Raw genomic sequence first — 18,726 nt, forward strand, 5'->3', positions numbered from 1 at the left:
CGGGGGGGGAGGGAGGGAGAGGCGGCCGCGGAGAGGGAAGGCTACGGCTAGCGCGGCATAGAGCCACCCGACACAAAACCAGTGCGAACCTCTCCCCCGCCCCGCCCGGCGAGGCGGCAGTAACCGCGCGTCTCGAGAGCTGTTTGGGGACAGGGCCGTGCGACGGGCTGGTGCAGGGAGAGGCCCCACCCCACGCTCTGCGGGCGGAGCCGGCGGCAGCTCCCCCCACAACGGCGGTCGCGCCTGGGAAGTTTGGTCCTCGCTGCGCTACGTCGGGCAGTTGCCAGACAGGTGCCGGACGCGGGAGAGAACTCCGCGGAGCCGTTGGCGGGCCCTGGCGAGGGCCCTGGGCAGTGATGACGTCTGTGCTGGACGCGCTGTGGGAGGACAGGGATGTTCGCTTCGACATCTCCCCGCAGTGAGTGGCGCCCCCGGGCCTCCCCTCTGCGAAGCCTCCTTCCGCCCCGTTGCGGGGCTGGTTCTCGGGGTGGCGGGGCCGCTTCGGAGAGCCCGGCCCGCCCCGGCCGCCCCGCTAGGGCCCGAGGCAACTCCCGGCACGGCCTAGAGCAGGGAGCTGCCTTCGCCTGGGAGAGACCCAGAGAGGGGCCGCGCTGGTGACTGGTCACGTCGCGACGGAGCGGTACATGCTAGGAGCCGCCAGGCCCTCCGGCTCGGATGTGCGGTCGGCATCCTTTTTTTTTTTTTTTTTTTTTTTACAAGGGAGCAGTGCATGCTGGGAGGGGGCAGGACAGGGGGATGCAGGGGCACGCTGTGGAAGCCTGAAGGCTCGCTGCAGTTTTAGCACAGATATTAATCCTGCTGTTTAAGTTTAGGGACTGGAGTGTAGTCAGGGCTCAGAAACAGGCAGTAGGTTGCTCCTTCTGTGTACTAAATCCTCTAGGAAGCTCCGATCTATTTTCCAGAATCTCCACTTTCATTTAAAATAAAAAGTACTGCTCCAGCTGCAGTGATTGCAAAGACAATCTCAAAAAACGTGTACTAAGTGTAACTAATGCAAAGATAAGGAGTACTTGTGGCACCTTAGAGACTAACCAATTTATTTGAGCATGAGCTTTCGTGAGCTACAGCTCAATACAGACTAACACGGCTGTTCCTCTGAAACCTGTCATAATGCAAAGATGTGCGCCCTGTTCACTTAATCAAGGCGTTTACTTAGATGACAGTGATTTTAAGTGTCAGCATTGCTGTCTGTTTAATTCTTGATGCAAGAAAGCGGGATCTTCACAGATCTATACTATTTAAAGATAATCTCAGTTTGGTGGTACATGTAAGTGACATTTTGGAAGATACTGCTTCCCCCTCCCCACACACTCACAACCCCAAGAAACCTAGCAGAACCCATAGGCATACTGAAGCCACATCAAAGTTCACAGAGCACACTTTTGTGTTTTGAACTTCTGCACAATCTAGAGTGAGTAACTTCACATTTTGGCGACTCATATAGGTGACGCTTGGAAGATTACTTCTCTCCCACAGATCTGACCCCTGCTTACAGAACACTTTGGCCTTCATTGTGTTTAAGGGTTACCATATTTCCGGTTCCCAAAAAAAGAGGTCACTACCAAGGGAGGAGAGCTGGGGGGAGTACTCACTGGAGGTGGGAGGCAGTGTTGCCCCGCATCACAGTGCGAAGGTGGCTGGTATAAGCCCAGGATGCAGCAACAGCCATTGCAGATGTAGGGGAGGGACCAATCAGGAAGGGGACTAATCGGGACCCTTTCTGAGCTGCAGCTTGTCTGCTCTGAAAACCCCTGCCCCCCGACATTTCATGTTGTTTTAAAAATCCCTCAGATATAAATTAATATTACTACAAATGTTCAAATAATATTTTCTTGGATCGTAAACAAATAATAGTCATTTTATACTGTCTGCACAGACACACAGCCTTTCCGTCAGTCTTCAATGTATTTAAATGGGAACATCTCTGCGAGTACGCCACACTCCCATTAATACAGTGAAGAATATTAGGTTTTCTCGTCTGATGTGCTACATGCCTATGCAAATACGATAATATTTACAGCAGCCCATGGAATATTGCATTTGTTGGGGAGAAGGTGTTAAAGGGATTATGTGGGAGTAGAAATGATCACCACTTTTCAGGGCCTGAGAGGGAAAACCCAATAATATCTTAATTGTACCTTATTTTGTTATGTCTAGACCAGAGTATTTTGTGGTCTGTTTAAATGGAAATGAATAGCCAAAACAAATAAAGTTACCTTGTTTTAGACAAATGAAAATGAGACCAGGAGAGGTTCTTATAGACTGTTTAGATTCTATTGAAGATACCAAAGGAAACAATGGAGACAGAGGTAAGTGCGTACCTAATGAAATTCTCCTCTTAACTTCTAATTTGTTTAATCATTGAGGGTTTAAAGTGGCTGTCACTGAAGTTAATGGGAACACTCCCACTCACTTCAGTAGGAACAGGAGTGGATCCTGAATGTATAATTGTCAGAAAGGAAAGAATTATGCCATTAGAAAATGATTATACCTGAAGTTAGGTTATTTCTGAAAGAAAAATGCAGATCTAGCAAGTAATGTTCTACAGTTGTCTGTGAACCTTGTAAGAGAGAGCTACTGTATGTATATCTGATATTGGTCATTAGTCTTCTCTCTGAAAAAGATCTTAGGAAAAACAAACATGTAGACTATAATGCAGACTATACTAGTGTACTTGTACTACCAGACATATATCTGTTCTCTCAAGGGTATTCATCAGGTAGTGCAGTCGGTGCCAATGGCATGGGTTTGATGAAAAGCAAAATAGGTGATGGAAAGACTGTACCTGTGGGTTTGTTTGGAATTGAAAGCCTGGTTAGGAAGCAATTCATTTGGGTTCAGTTTCCTCCCTAAAAACAACTTGGTGATCTTAAGCGATAATCCTGCAAAAGGTTGTATAGGCCTGTACTACAACTGTATAATGTCTAGTTTTAGTGGGAAGTTGTTTAAATTTTATAACACAAGAGGATTTCTCTTTTCAAGATTTATTGTACTCTCTAATTATCTCAGTGGTTTCTCTCATCATAGTTTAAGGTGCTTCTGTGGACAAAAGAAGTGGTAAATTCATCAGAGTGTCATTGGACTAGGTTTTAAAATGATGTTATCATCAGGTAACTACATTTTAAAATGATATAGCCTATTTCTCAGAGGACTGTTCGAAATGGTAACAAAATCTTCATTTATCAACTTGTTGCAGGAACTGGAACTCTTTAATTTGTTTAAATTAATTCATGAGCCATCCTGATGCAGGAACTTAAATACAATGTGAGATCTTTTCATTATTGAAAAGCCCTTTAATAGAAGAACCCACAGAGGAGAATAATTCCTTTATCTCTACTTAGAGCAAAATGTTGGGCCTTTCTTATACAGTAGTAAGGGATATTCACCACTGTGCTAGGGCCTTCAGTGGCCAGGCAGCCTAGCAGCTATATCATTGGTTAGGGGCTGGAGGGGGGACCTGCCCTCCTTTCCCTCAGGTCCTGGCTCAGAGTCCTGGGCCACTCACACTCCTAGACAGGGGAGATGGATCTTGTTCCTAGCCATGACGGGGATGCTCAGGACCTGTTGTCTGAGTTGCTCCTTATGGAAGTCTTTTAGCTTGGGGCATGGCCCTGCTAGTCCAGTTTCCCCATGGTTGGGGCTTGGCAGTAGATTCCCCTTAGCAGGGGAAGGCTTGCTTGCTTGCTTCCAGTGGCTGCATTGGCTGGTTGGTTGGTTGGTTACATCTGTGCCTTCAGGTAGACACACAAAAAGCTCCCACCTCTTCACCAGTGAGTACCTGACTGAGCCAGGCTCCCTTCTTTTCTCCCCCTTCCAGCCCTGGCATTGGCTACAGGTATAACGGGGCAGGGCTAGCTGAACCCACAGATTTTCTTTAACCCCTGCTGTGCCTGGCAGCTGTCTCTCTGCTCCTTCATAGCCACATAAGCTGCCTTCATACTCAGCCAAACACTCCTGAAGATGGTTGGGCTGATGTGCAAGCAGAAGGAATAGAGGGGATCTGCATAATGTGCATGGGTATAGGGCTACTTGGGAAGAAAGCTCATGTAAATGAACTCCTCATCCTCCCACCCACCACCAGTAGTCCTTTATAGATTCTGTTTATTGTTTCCATGAAGATTACTGCAGCTTCCATGATATGTGAGGGAAAAGGAATGGGAGTGAAATCCATAACTGTTTTTTGTTTTTAGGGCTTACCTCTTGTGGGTGTCACTGGTGTATGGGAGTAGAACTGGGCGAATAGCTGACTTTTTGGTTCTCTGGCAGTTCTGGTGGCTGGAGGGGTTTCGATTTGCTCCAAAACTGTAGATTACAAAAAAAAAAATTAAACAAATCAAAGACATCAGCAAAAACTTTGATTTGGAGCAAACAATTTTTTTAATCTGAAATGTTCAGTCTCATTTCTGGGTATTTTTAACTTTTTAAAATAAAAGCAAAGGAAATGAAGGGCTAGATTCACAAAATAACTGGAGGAGGAGTAGGTGGTGGTGGTACCCAACTTATAACCTGTAGGGCACTCTCCTTGAATGTAGAAGACCTATATTCAATTCTTCCATCTGCCTGATGTGGAGAAGGAATTTGAACGTAGGTCTCCCAGATTTCAAGAGAATCCCCTATCCACTGGGCTGTGGGATGTTGTGAAGCAGGTGTTTCAGTCATTCCTGTTGAAGTTATACTGCTTCAGATAAAATACTTGAATAGTCACTGGGCTAGAGAGAGAATGAGAATGAGTATGGCTTAGTGGTTAGGGCTCACCTGAGGTGGGGAAGATCCACGTTCAAGTCCCTGTTCCAAACCCTGTTTGAGAAATTGAAAGAGACCTACCCCAGAATACCCCAAACAGAATGGTTGGGGAAATCTTGTGCAATATTGGGATATCCTTTCTCCACATCAGCGAGAGACTGGGGGGGAACTGTATTTGGGTTTTTTTACGTCCCAGGTGAGGGGCCTAATGCCTAGAGTAAAGGTTATTAGGAAGGCAGCTGTGCTACTGTTGCCACCATTGCCCCTGGCCATCCTGTAAATTTAGCCCAAAAAATCAAACACATTGTCTCAGATATGTCAAAATCATTTGTTTTAACATTACCAAAGTTATTTTGTTTTTTAGTTTGACTGAAACTATTTGCAATAAGCGCACATTCGCAACTAGTTTTGACTAACCTGAAACTGCATTTTTTTCAGTGAATAAACTACTTTGTCAAAAAAGTCACCCAGTTCTATATCAGAAACTATTTGTTTCCCTCCTTCCTGATTGCCAACCTGAGGGATCTTTCTTATAACAGAACCTTAGTCCTTTCTCTAGCTGACAACGCTATATAAGAGTTGTTAGCCTAAAGCTCCCTTTTTGTGTGTGAGACCCATTTAAGGTTCACGACCACCATTGCACTGGTAGCTGCACAGTCACCTGGAGGAAACCCATTCCTCTAATAGGATCTTGGCGTAGGTGCTGAACATGACTCAGTGTCATTCTATGGTGGTAATGAACTCCATCTAAAATAAAGGTTTTTACAACAAAAGAAAGATCAGATTGGCATTTGTTTTGCAGGGGTTTTTCAGGAAGAGGAAGGGAGGCAGTTATGTTTAAATGTTAAGTTTTCTGGAACAACTTTGAAATCTCACATTTAATCTGGATAGTTGTCATCAAATTTAATGAAAAATGTTGCACTCTTTGTTTCCAGGTAGACTTCTAGTGACAAATTTACGGATTATTTGGCACTCATTGGCATTACCTAGAGTCAATCTCTGTAAGTATCCCCTTTAGTTAAGATGAATAAAGTTTTGTGTTTTTTTATGTGGTAGTATGCTGAATTTTCACAACAGTAATGAGTATAGCAATAAAGTTACAATCTAATAAACTCTTCAGTCTCCCATTGCTATCTAACCTGGGTATAAGCCAGCAGTATTCATTATTCCTTTCAGTAATATAGAATTGATATAATAATTCCTAGATAAACTGTCAATGTTTAATAACAATTTCTCAAACTAGAATTCTGAAGATCACAACAAAGTGTGTTATAGTTTTCCTAAAGTCTGTGGAATTTGAAGGTTTGCCTAGGAAAAACTGTTTCGTTTTACTGTACTTTGAATTGCCATCTTGTCATATCAGTATATGCTGTTGCCACTTCTTTATTCTGATTTAATCTTGATCCTCAGTTTTTCTCTCCTCAGAAATATATCATTTACTGTTGTGGGCCCTGATTCAGCAGGCTACTTAAACACATCTAACTTCAGTTACATGAGTATTCAATGAAACTGCTCAGATGCTTAAAGTCAAGCATATTTTTAAGTAGCTTGCAGAACGGTAGTATGTGTCATGGTACATTTGTTCAGCAGGCATTTTGCTCCAGATACTCAATTTCCAGTCGCCAAGAAAGTAGAAGTCCCGATGCTCACAAACTCAATCCCCCCTATATTGTATTATGTATTTGTGGTGATATTTTTTTCCAAGTTGTATAAAGTTTGCTTATGGTCTCAAGTACAGATTCACCCCTGCTATAAGCAGAGGCAATTCTATCCTTCAAAATTTTAGATATTTTAAAAATTGATTATCTTATAACTGTCAAAGTAATACATATAACAGATAATACAAGGTAATTTATTGACAAATAACAGCAAGTATTAATGAGTGAGTGAGTTTGCTAATTCTAGATTATCTCACACTGGACATCAGTGTAGGTGTTGAATGATGACCTTGAGAGTAGTATTAATAGGTGCAAAAATACTAGGATAGACTGCCTTGTGCATCATGTAAAGATATAAACATCCTTATCCTTTTACCTGCCACCTTACCCTAGCTTTCAAGACTGCATAATCTCCCCACAACTAGGGAGCTAGTTGGTCTTTACTTATTTCATTGTTGCAGCCTTATTCCGTATAAATTTATATCATTTCTATTAATATTTTCTAGCGCAGTGTTTCCCAAACTTGGGATGCTGCTTGTTCAGGGAAAGCCCCTGGAGGGCCCGGCCGGTTTGTTTACCTGCCGCGTCCGCTGGTTCGGTCGATCGCAGCTCCCACTGGCTGCGGTTCGCTGTGCCCGGCCAATGGGGGCTGCAGGAAGCGGTGGCCAGTACGTCTCTTGGCCCGCGCAACTTCCCGCAGCCCCCATTGGCCAGGCACAACGAACCGCGGCCAGTGGGAGCCACAATCGGCCGAACCTGCGGACGTGGCAGGTAAACAAACCGGCTGGGCCCACCAGGGGCTTTTCCTGCACAAGCGGCGTCCCAAGTTTGGGAAACACTGTTCTAGCAGAAAGATTAAAAACGGGGAAGTCTTAGTTTTTATAACACAAACTGTTGTGGTCAGGGCAATAAAGCATTTTAAAAATGTTACCTTCTTTTCCCTCTGTCCCCTCATTCTCTTCTTTTCAGACACACTATCCATTCCCTTACCCAAACTGCTTCTGTTATTTTTTCACTCTTAGCTCCTGGGATCCTCACAACAATATTAATATAATAGTGGTAGGGATTTGTTTTTAAGGGTCAGATTCTAGCTGGGAACAGGTATGACATAATGTAAAAGGCGTAGCCAGCCTATCATAATGTGGGCTTTTCACAATCAGTGTCCCAAGCAATGCTCTAACAGTATTGTTCTGTATAACTGAGAATTTTCTTGTGATCAAAACTGTGCTTTTTTCTCCCCTCCCCCCCCAATTTTTAGCTGTTGGTTACAACTGCATTATAAATATAACCACGAGAACCGCTAACTCAGTAAGTTTCAAAATACTTCTTAAATTAAAAAGGTGTAAAAGTACCATAAACACTCATTTCACTATATAATCTGAAAGTTCATCTTTAATCATAGAAATAAAATAGTAGTGAATTTTTTATTTTAAATATTTAGAAATAAACTTTTAATTTTCTAAGGAGAGGGTTTATTATTATAAGATTCTTGGGGGGGAAATAGTAACTTTGGTGGGGCCTGGATTTTAATAACCAGGGGGTCAGGAAGTCAGTGTAAAACTTCCATAGACTGCTCTGGGGGCCAGAATTTCACCTTAAGTGATTATAATTAGAATATGACCAAAAAAAAAATAGCATGCTTGGATTGCTGATTCTCTGTGTTGTTTACAAAATGTTAAATATTAACAATTTTTCTTATAGAAACTACGAGGACAGACAGAAGCTCTTTATATATTAACTAAATGTAACAATACACGGTTCGAGTTCATATTTACTAATGTGGTTCCTGGGAGTCCCAGACTTTTCACTTCAGTTATTGCTGTACACAGGTACCTTTCTTAAAATAAAGTTTAATTTTTAAAAATTATAGTAAATCAAGTATATATGCAGAATTTGGGATTGCTATCACTGATGCACCCATCACATACTCTCACATACGTAAAGTCCACAGAAGTATTTGAAATATGAGCAAGGAATCTTAAAATGTGGGGTGGAGAGATGAGGGGCAGAAAGCCTATGAGTCCAATTAAATGAATAAATACCGTAAAACTCATTTCATTCATATATGTTTTTGACTAGGGACAATATCCCACACCCTGCCTCAGCCAAAACTTTCACTCAAAGTGGAATGTGACGTGAATGAAGACTGCAGGCTCTGGCCCGAGCACAGTACAGGTTACAATAACTCCAGTGCAAACCTAAGAAAAAAATTCCATTGGAACAGTTATCAATTATTAGGTGAAACTAAAATTCTTGGATTCTTCTCCTGGGTCATCCTTGCATTCTATTAAAGATTCACTACGTGGTTTTGTCTTAACTATGTTTTGATTTAAATAAAATTTGTCAATTGATTTGCATCAAAACCATTCATCTTGCTTTCATAAATGACCTGGAATTTGTTTGAATTAGGGCTGTTGATTAATTGCAGTGAATTCATACGATTAACTCAAAAAAATTAATTGCGATTAATCACAGTTTTAATCGCACCGTTAAACAATAGAATACCAATTGAAATTTATTAAATATTTTTGAACGTTTTTCTACATTTTCAAATATATTGATTTAAATTACAACACAGAATACAGAGTGTACAGTGCTCACTTTATATTATTTTTGCACTGTAAAAGTGATAAAAGAAATAGTATTTTTCAATTCACCTCATACAAGTACTGTTGTGCAATCTCTTTATCGTGAAAGTGCAATTTACTAATGTAGAATTCTTTTGTTACATAACTACACTCAAAAACAAAACAACGTAAAATTTTAGAGCCTACAAGCATACTCAGTCCTACTTCTTATTCAGCCAATCGCTAAGACAAACAAGTTTATTTACATTTAAGGGAAATAGTGACATTTACAATGTCATCTGAAAGTGAGACCAGGCATTCGCATGGCACTTTTGTAGCTAGCATTGCAAGGTATTTACATGCCAGATATGGTAAACATTTGTATGTCCCTTCATGCTTCGGCCACCATTCTAGAGGACATGCTTCCATGCTGATGATTCTCGTTAAAAAAAATGCGTTAATTAAATTTTGACTGAACTCCTTGGGGGAAAATAGTATCTTTCCTGCTGTTTTACCCGCATTCTGCCATGTATTTCATATTATAGCAATCTCGGATGACCCAGCACATGTTGTTTGTTTTAAGAACACTTTCACTGCAGTTTTGACAAAACGCAATGTGAGATTTCTAAAGATAGCTACAGCACTCGACCCAAGGTTTAAGAATCTGAAGTGCCTTCCAAAATCTGAGAGGGACGAGGTGTGGAGTATGCTTTCAGAAGTCTTAAGAGCAACTCTCTGATATGGAAACTATAGAACCCAAACCACCAAAAAAGAAAATCAACCTTCTGCTTGTGACATCTGACTCAGATGATGAGAGTTAACATGCATCTGTCTGCATTGCTTTGGATTGTTATAGAGTAGAACCCGTCATCAGTGTGAACACATGTCCTCTGGAATGGTGGTTGAAGATGAAGGGACATATGAATCTTTAGCACATCTGGCACATAATTATCTTGCAACGCTGGCTACAACAGTGCCATGCGAATGCCTGTTTTCATTTTTGGGTGACATTGTAGACAATAAGTGGGCAGTATTATCTCCGGCGAATGTAAATAAAACTTGTTTGTCTGAGGCCTTGTCTGCACTACGGGAGGAGATCAATCTAAGTTACGCAACTTCAGCTACGTATGGCGTCCACGCTATGCAATGTTGATGGGAGACACTCTCCCGTTGATTTCACTGCGCTTCTCATTCAGGTGAAGTACAGGAGTCAACGGGAGAGCGACCTGCGGTCGATTTAGCAGGTCTTCACTAGACCCACTAAATCAACCGCCAATGCATCGATCCCCGTGCATTGATCCCCTGGTAAGTGTAGACATGCCCTGAGTGACTGGCTGAACAAGAAGTAGGACTGAGTGGACTTGTAGGCTCTAAAGTTTTAAATTTATATTTTTGAATGCAATTTTTTTTTGTACATAATTCTACATTTTTAAGTTCAACTTTCATGATAAAGGGATTGCATTACAGTACTTGCGTGAGGTGAATTGAAAAATATGATTGTTTTTTTACAGCACAGATATTTTTAATAAAAAATAAATATAAAGTGAGTGCTGTACACTTTGTATTCTGTGTTGTAATTGAAATATATTTGAAAATGTAGAAAACATCCAAAAATATTTAACTAAATGGCATTCTGTTATTGTTTAACTGTGATTAATCGCACGATTAATAGTGATTAATTGTTTTAATCATGCAATTCATCATGATTAATTTTTTAATTGCTTGACAGCCCTAGTTTGAATACAAAAGCTTAAGTTCTACAGGTAATGATTTTAAATAATTCCTATGGTTTAAAGTAGCCTGTATGATATTAGGGGGAAAAATTTTTTCTGATTTCTAAATAACACTAGAGTTAATTTCACTATTAAGTTCTTTCAAGGTAAAAACCAATATTAATAAGTAAAGTACACTTTTAATTGAAATATTTGCATAATAGTAGTGAATCATTTACTGTAAATCAAGGGAGGAATCATGACTTGATTGAAAAGCCCATTGAGGCCAGGATTTCACCCCTAAAGAATAAGTTATATAGATGTGAACATGTACATAGTCTAATGGCATGAACACTGATCTACACTATATACATAATTAAAAATTGTGGAATAGTGATTTGTGTATATCTTATACACACAGCATATTTGTGCCTGATCTGAGTTGAAAATTAAATGTTTCCCAATGTCCATACTGTATATAATGTGTGAACAGCAAGGCTTTGGTTGCATTTTAACAGCTAAAAGAGGAGAACTGCAAGGTGCAGAAAAGTGACAGCATGCATCAGAACACTGCAAAAGACAAAAATTGATTTCAAGCTAAAAAGTAATTTTTAAAATGGTTTTTAGTTTTTCAAAAAAAAAAAAAAAAAACACCACACCCCCAACAACAGATATTCTACTTAGTGAAGGTTTAATAAAATTGCTGAACTTATTTGTAGAATGTAGATAATTGAAGTGGGATGTTTGAAATATTTTATAAACCTGTGTTAATATGAACTATGAAAGACATTGAAATCTTCAGCTTTGGCATGTATTTTTATTTGTAGAGCTTATGAAACTTCTAAAATGTACCGTGATCTTAAGCTGAGAAGTGCATTGATTCAAAACAAGCAACTGAGATTATTACCGCAAGAACAAGTATATGACAAAATCAATGGAGTCTGGAATTTATCTAGCGACCAGGTATAGTTAAAACAAGAGTATATGCAATTTTACTAAAACTGTGCTTTGTTTTTCATCTTCCTAGCAACTGTACTATTATAGTTCTATAACCTCACAGGAATTCTCTTTTGGTTCAGTTCATGAGTGGGTTACATGAGAAGCTGTCCATCCTGTGTGTATGCTATTCAGTATAACAGAGTACTCCTCTTAGCAACCTGTCATGACATTTGTGAGACATTTTCAGCTCTATATACAAGGAACTAGATACACAGCTCCTATTAACAAGAAGTATTTGAGAGCCTAATGGTCTGTGTATCATCCTGAAAGTATACCCTGCTATTTCTAAAACACTTTGCTGCATATTTGTATAATCTACTTGCAGCTTTTGACTGCATGTTTTCCTTTGTTTTTTAGTTGCTAGCAACTATAGAAGATTATTTCTTGGGGATGGGGAGAGACTAGTGGTTGCAAGTGACATGTACAATATGTTGGTGTTCTTCTCCAGGGCACTATTATTTGTACTTGTTTAGGGCATGGAACAAAATTGAAGCTGTTATTTGTCTGTGTAATTTTAGTCCAAAATGGGCATAACATCAGTCTTGATGACTAAGAGTTCTTTCCTCTATGCTCCAGTTTTGATTTTGGCACACATCTCCCCAGTCACTTAAATTTAACGCACATGCCATTGTACTTGTACAGTATACCAGTTCTGGAACTATACAGTGAACAACACTTGAAAGTTTCACATTATCCTCTAAGGTTCACTGTGCTGTAGTGTGATCCTGGTTTGCTGCAGTAATAGCAATCCCCCAAGGGTTTTCACCACTTGACTAGTGATAGTCTTTTTTAAGATCTTCTCCTGCTCCCATTGAAGTCAGTGGTAACACTCCAATTGACTTCAGTTAGGCAGCATCAAATCCTAATTGAACTGAATGCGGAGTTCCATTATATTAGCATTTCAGTGCAGGATATGAGTAGGGTATGCAAATGAAAACAGGCCCTACATTTCAAAGGAATTCTGATATATCTATTTTTTACAGGGAAATCTGGGGACCTTTTTCATTACTAATGTGAGAATAGTTTGGCATGCAAATATGAATGACAGCTTTAATGTCAGCATACCATATCTGCAAATTGTAAGTATCTTAACTTCAACAATCCTTTTTAAACCTAAATATTGTATGATATGGGTCAAATTCCAACCTTCGATTCACACACCTAACTCACATTGAACATAAAGGGAGTTGCATGCCCTTATCTCAGGGAAGATTTGGCCCTATTAATATCTGTTGCAGAGCAGACTTTCTGTCCAGATTCCTTGAAAAATCAAGGCTTTCAGGATCAGGAGCTGGATGCTTGGATCTGCTCTGCATTTCTAATTTCCATGGTGCTTACCATGCTGCTGCTCCAGTGTCAGTAGTGTACACCACTGTATGTGACCGCTGGAATTCATCTTTTGATCAAAGTTTTCAGAAAGGAACACTGCCAAGACCTTGTCATCATTTCCGATGGAATACTCCTCCGCCAGCTGTCAGTGGTTCAGATTTGGACTTCCAAATGGCTGAAGATGCCACGCATTCAGAGCTGATAATCGTAGTTAATAGTATTAATAAATTGTTTGTATCAAGGAATTAAAGAACACCATTTTTAAAAACACACTTTACCTCTTTTTACTTTACAACCAGCGTTCAATAAAGATTAGAGACTCAAAGTTTGGCTTGGCACTTGTCATAGAAAGTTCTCAGCAGGTAAGATGATTTAATAGCATTCTTTAGTTACTTTCATTTTTACCTATATAGCTATGTAATTCTGATATTCAGTGTGCTATTTTTTAAACAATGAATAGACTGAACTCCTATATGCTCTTTAGAGTTTAAACTCAAGAAAACTTGGCTACATAAGAGGCCAAAATTGTGGTGAAAATATGGCTGTTGAGTTATGAATTTATTGAACAAAGATTTTGATGAATGAACCATCAGCTGATTAATGAGGTCTCTGACTGAAACACAAACTGGCCAGCATGGCCAGTTAATTTATTTATTTAGGTAATGCCTTGTTACGCAGGAACTCTGGTTTAGGGAGAGTAATAATGGATTACTTTTAGCACTGTGCAGCTAAATACCATTAAAAAAATACCATTAAAAAAAATTGTCATCTTTGCTACTCTCTGTAAAAGGTTGGTAATTTCTTCTACTAGTGACCATGATCAAAAACGTTTCTACAGTTGAAAAAAAACTATTTTTGGCTACATCAAATGCATTCATTATAACTGAAAAGCTACCTTCACAATAGCACTTACGATCTAATGGATGAAGCATTTATTGAGCAGCTCGAAACTCCTGAATACAGATCCTAGACTTGCTACTGATTTTCAGTTTTCTCTTGACGTCTCCATGTCTCTGTTTCCCATCTGTAAAACAGAATAGCAGTGCATAGCTTTTATACTTCACAGGGTGTGAAATCCTAGCCCACTGGAAGTCCATGGGCCAGAATTGCACCCAGGGTTTGTACAGCAGTTTGAAATGTATAAAATGCTTATATAAAAGTCCTCACTGTTAGTATTAAGAAATGCCTGTCAAGTCAAGAGGAAGTACTTAGTCTATAAGTATATATATCTTTTATATAGTAAAAATTAATTAATTTGAGTACATATTTTTCTTTTCTTGTAGAGTGGAGGATATGTACTTGGTTTTAAAATAGACCCTGTGGAGAAACTACAGGAGGCAGTGAAAGAAATAAATTCACTGTATAGAGTTTACTCAGCTAGCCCTATATTTGGAGTGGATTATGAAATGGAAGAAAAGGTATGCTGTTCCTTTTATTACAGAAGCTACATGCAGCATTGCACTAACAGAAGAAATAAAATTATATTAAAAACATTATATATAAATGTATTTGTTTACTTCATTGTCTCCAATTTACAGCCTCAACCTCTTGAAGATCTGACAGTCGAACAGGTTCAGGATGATGTGGAAATCGAATCTGATGAACAGACAGATGCTTTTGTGGTAAGCTACTCCAGAAAAACAATTGTTGTTTGATTATTTAAATATAAATCATTTATGGACTTGGGTTCCTACTAAAATATATGTTTGGTCTTCTGATGTTAGATAACATATTTAGATGTCTTTTGGGCATAAAGTCCAAAACTATGCTATAGTCTCTAACTGTAAATATATAAGCTTTTTTCAACAGTCTCTGTAGAAAGAGCTATGTTTCAAATGATTATTGACAGTCAAGGTAGTTGGTGTTTAAAGTAGCAGTCACAAGCAACTTGCAGCATGCTTTAAGGTCCAGCAGGGTCTAAAAGCTTGTAGTTTAATCAGATCATACAGATATTAAAATTAAGTCTTCTTTCTTTCTGGGCAGATTGATTTGATAATGTTGTGTCTAGAAGGTTGTCTCAGTATTTGCCCCCACAAGATTTTAGGAAAAGGTGATAGTAACTGTTGTCCCTTAACCTAATATGAAGAAGTGATGAGTACCTACAACTTCCATTGATACAAACACAAGAGGATATTCTGATGAGGTGGAGTCTTTTCTGAAATTATTTTAAATGTAGTTCTTTCCCTACACCCAGAAACTGTTTTTTAGTATAAACAGAAGAGTGCACAAGTATTTTTATATGGTAGCCTAACCCAAAATACACATTGTCATAGTTCACCTTTGAAATCTGGTAGACTCAACAATCCTAAAACCAATCCTACTAGTCTGCCCTTACTTTTCTTCTTTCCTATCCCTTATCTGTCCTGCTAACCTTCAGTTTTTTAATCTCTATATTTTTCCTTTTTCTCTTCTTTCAGTCTGTAATTTCCTTTCTTTTTTTTCCCCCCTCTTTTCTTATGGGTTTTTTTCTTTTGTTTTGGTTTATTTTTTGGTTTCAGTGCCCAGAGTACTTTTATTTCTGTGAGCTTGTCATCACAGTTACAATCCTTTTCTCTTACATTTGGATTTTGTCTGGGTTATCTATGCCTTTGTCACTTCTACTTTGGATTAATCTAATGTGCTCTGTATTTAACTATCCTAGAATAATATTTGGAAGCTGTAGCTGGTACAGAATGTAGTGATCTACTTGCTTAGCGGTAGTTGCCACAGGGAACATATTTCATCTGAATTCCACAGGCTGGCTCCTTAATAGTCTGTTATTGTAATTGAAGGCGTTAGTATTCTGTACAGTCCCATGTGATTTCAGGCCTATTCGGGAAAATGCTTTGGCCCACCAAGACAGCTGAGGTCAGCTGAGACACTTTTTGCTAAATCCCTAGATTTAAAGGTCTAGGAGCTGCTGGCCTGGACCTCTCAGAGAAGAGCCCTTGATGCTGGAATTTGCTTCCTGTGCTTGTCCAAGACTCAGTCTGATTTTCAGGGGATGGTATAAAGCCCACCTCTTTATACAGGTCTTTGCATGAGACAGGAATGACTTTGCGTAAGTGTTAGATTAGCCCATTAGTGTTGTTGACTAATCATTTTGATAATGTTATTTTTAATTTTTATGAGCATTCCCCAAGATGATATAAAGAGCCCATTTTGAGAAACTGAATAGTAAATGTTGCTGCATGTGCAGCAGGAACTATGAGGATGCCATCAGTTCTGCCTCTGTTTTATCATGAAAAACACACATTTATTACAACAGACATTTTAGCAGTTATTTAGATAGACTATTTTATATTAAGTCACTGCTTTCTGGTTGAAGTTTTGCATAGTAAATTTCAACCCAGAGTGAATTTTTAGTCTTATTTATAAAATGAAAGTAAAAGATTCTACCAAGCACATATGTAAATCTCAGAAAACATGCCAAATGCAGTTTTAAATAAAAGGGATTTTGTTTAATACTGAAATTTATTTTAAAATGTAAAGTTAATAGAACTGAGAAGCCTAAAAGTATCTCTGTGTAGATATAAAAAGGTATTAATGGTAAATGGAAAGTATTTTTTTAAATTGTACATAAGAAAACAATTTTAAATCATTTAGGCGGGTTTATGATACTTTTTTTTTTCTCTTTGTAGGCTTACTTTGCTGATGGTAATAAGGTAAGAACACTTTAACATTGTAAAATGCATATTATTTAATAATTCACTATTCACAGATTCTAATGAAACTTGTCTTTTATTTGTTCCTCCTCCCTATGCCCTTCACCTCCAAAAAAGCAACAAGATCGGGAACCTGTATTTTCAGAAGAACTGGGACTAGCAATAGAGAAACTGAAGGATGGATTCACGCTTCAGGGACTCTGGGAAGTAATGGGTTGATTTAGATTTAACATTATTTTCCTAATCCGTGCAAGGCATGTAGTCATTATGTTACTACCAGATCTTTAGGAAGACTGAAAATATTTGAGTAAGACAGAACAACTATACCAAAGAGAAGGAACGTATAAATATCATACAGTGCATAGTTAACTGATTTTGTGAAAGAAAACTTGTTAAAGAAATTGTACATTTGTAACAATTGTATTTTGTATGTTTTTGTATATATTTCTTGTGCTAAAGTTTTAAATTATTTATTTGCTTATAGAAAAAAAATGTACTGATCTATAATTTTATCTAAACAACATTTCCATAGCAACTTTTGTGACACATTCTTAAAATGTTATTTAGGGGAATAAAAACAAAAATATATAAACGTGGGAAACTTTTTTTTTTAGAAAGAATAGTTTATCATGGCAGTATTGTGGTATTAATATCATTTTGACAAAGTACTGTACTATTCCAAGTGTAACTGTTAGTTTTCGTATTACATATAGAACTTCATGTACTGTATCTCAATCATCATTCCAGGTACTAATTTTCATCCAAAGACTCCAGTACAAATTTTTTTCAGAAAGCACTGACTCGTTTGTTTTTTAAAGGAGATAATCAGGAAAGAATCACACACTACATATCTTTTGCTTCTGACCCATCAGACCTTTAGAATGTTGTGTTATATGCAGAGAGAATTGAGTCATTTATTGTTTAAAGGGGAGATGCAGCTGTTATGTTTTTTAGTGAGATGAGACCTTACACACTATTTCCTATAAATGGAAAAAGTCAAATGAGCTCTCCTTTCAGCTGTTGTTGTAGCAGCTGACTGCACCAGTGACTTCACTGTGGTATGGAAAGGAAGAAAAGCCTGTTAAATATTTGTGTAAAACTTATATACATAAAACTATAATTAAATGAAATCCTGTTTATATCAAATGTATTTATAAAAGTTGGTGCCCAATCCTGCTCCCATTTAAGTCCCATTAATGGGTGTTTTGCCATTGACTTCTGTGGGAGCAAGATCAAGCCCTTTGTCACTAAAGCATGTTAAGCAAATTCTGGGTTGTTAAACTTCTACATTTCCAAATTTAATCGAAATCTAAGCCTTCCCTGCCTAAATCCTGAAACTTTTAACAAAAATAATTTGTGAGTACCTAACTCATGTATATTTTCTAAATCTGCTCTTCTTACTTTGTTAAACTATTAACAGTTTGTACTATTAATACAAAGGCTCTTTTTTCTCAATTTTTAGTTTTGTGAACACTCTCATTGATGAAAGAATTTTCATTTGTGGCATTCATTTTTTTAAAAAACATTTTCTATTCTGTCTCTAGCGTACATATTACCTTCATTTAAATGGATAGAGGATACCCCTTACTGATGTCACTTTTAATGTTTCCCTAAAATGAAAACTTAAAAACAAATACTTGGGGAGAGGGGGAAGGGAACTGATAATATGTCTAGGAAAATGATCTGGAGTGAGAACTACATTTTAAGAATAAAAAAATTGGAGCTTCATTTGTAAATAATTAAGTGGAATTTTGCTTGGAGACTCTTTTCATATTTTAACTTGCAAACAAATTATCATGTATTGTTAAGTGCAAATCCAAAATAAAATACATATTTTTCATTACATTATTTCTCCAGAACTGAATTATCTTTTCAGATATGATATATGTGAGTATGAAAAAACATCCTAGCACAAAATATCTGTCTCTAATGAATCACAATGAATTTTACTCATAATGAAGTACCAGACATTCATACTGGGCAACTTTTGTGAAGCAATCTCTTTAAAAAACATTTTCTGTGAATCCACTGTGAATAGACATAACATCATAGC

At 38.2% G+C, this 18,726-nt stretch overlaps 1 protein-coding gene across 4 annotated transcripts; it reads left to right on the forward strand.

The window, feature by feature from the left end:
* The first annotated feature begins 193 nt into the window (after window positions 1-193).
* On the forward strand, window positions 194-18,516 carry BBS5 (Bardet-Biedl syndrome 5). Of its 4 annotated transcripts, none has more exons than XM_073305760.1 (12): window positions 194-418; window positions 2,248-2,330; window positions 5,700-5,765; window positions 7,681-7,730; window positions 8,124-8,251; window positions 11,529-11,664; window positions 12,684-12,779; window positions 13,329-13,391; window positions 14,313-14,447; window positions 14,568-14,651; window positions 16,650-16,673; window positions 16,791-18,516. In XM_073305760.1, exons 1-12 carry the CDS (start codon window positions 357-359, stop codon window positions 16,890-16,892), a joined length of 1,029 nt encoding a protein of 342 aa, XP_073161861.1. In that variant the 5' UTR covers window positions 194-356; the 3' UTR covers window positions 16,893-18,516. The 4 variants fall into 4 exon arrangements, with proteins under 4 accessions (XP_073161861.1, XP_073161863.1, XP_073161865.1 ...); XM_073305761.1 differs by lacking the exon at window positions 194-418 and adding an exon at window positions 443-682; XM_073305762.2 differs by lacking the exon at window positions 13,329-13,391.
* Window positions 18,517-18,726: the final 210 nt, after the last annotated feature.

This window comes from Lepidochelys kempii, chromosome 11, assembly GCF_965140285.1.
Source record: "Lepidochelys kempii isolate rLepKem1 chromosome 11, rLepKem1.hap1, whole genome shotgun sequence".
In the NCBI taxonomy this organism is placed as follows: domain Eukaryota; kingdom Metazoa; phylum Chordata; order Testudines; family Cheloniidae; genus Lepidochelys; species Lepidochelys kempii.

What these genes read in the sequence shown, in the direction of transcription:
- BBS5 (XM_073305760.1), top strand. Translation starts at nt 357, where the DNA reads ATGACGTCTGTGCTGGACGCGCTGTGGGAGGACAGGGATGTTCGCTTC. An exon ending in ATTACCTAGAGTCAATCTCT is followed by an intron (nt 5,766 to 7,680) that starts GTAAGTATCCCC and finishes CCCAATTTTTAG; the next exon opens with CTGTTGGTTACAACTGCATT. An exon ending in CCACGAGAACCGCTAACTCA is followed by an intron (nt 7,731 to 8,123) that starts GTAAGTTTCAAA and finishes TTTTTCTTATAG; the next exon opens with AAACTACGAGGACAGACAGA.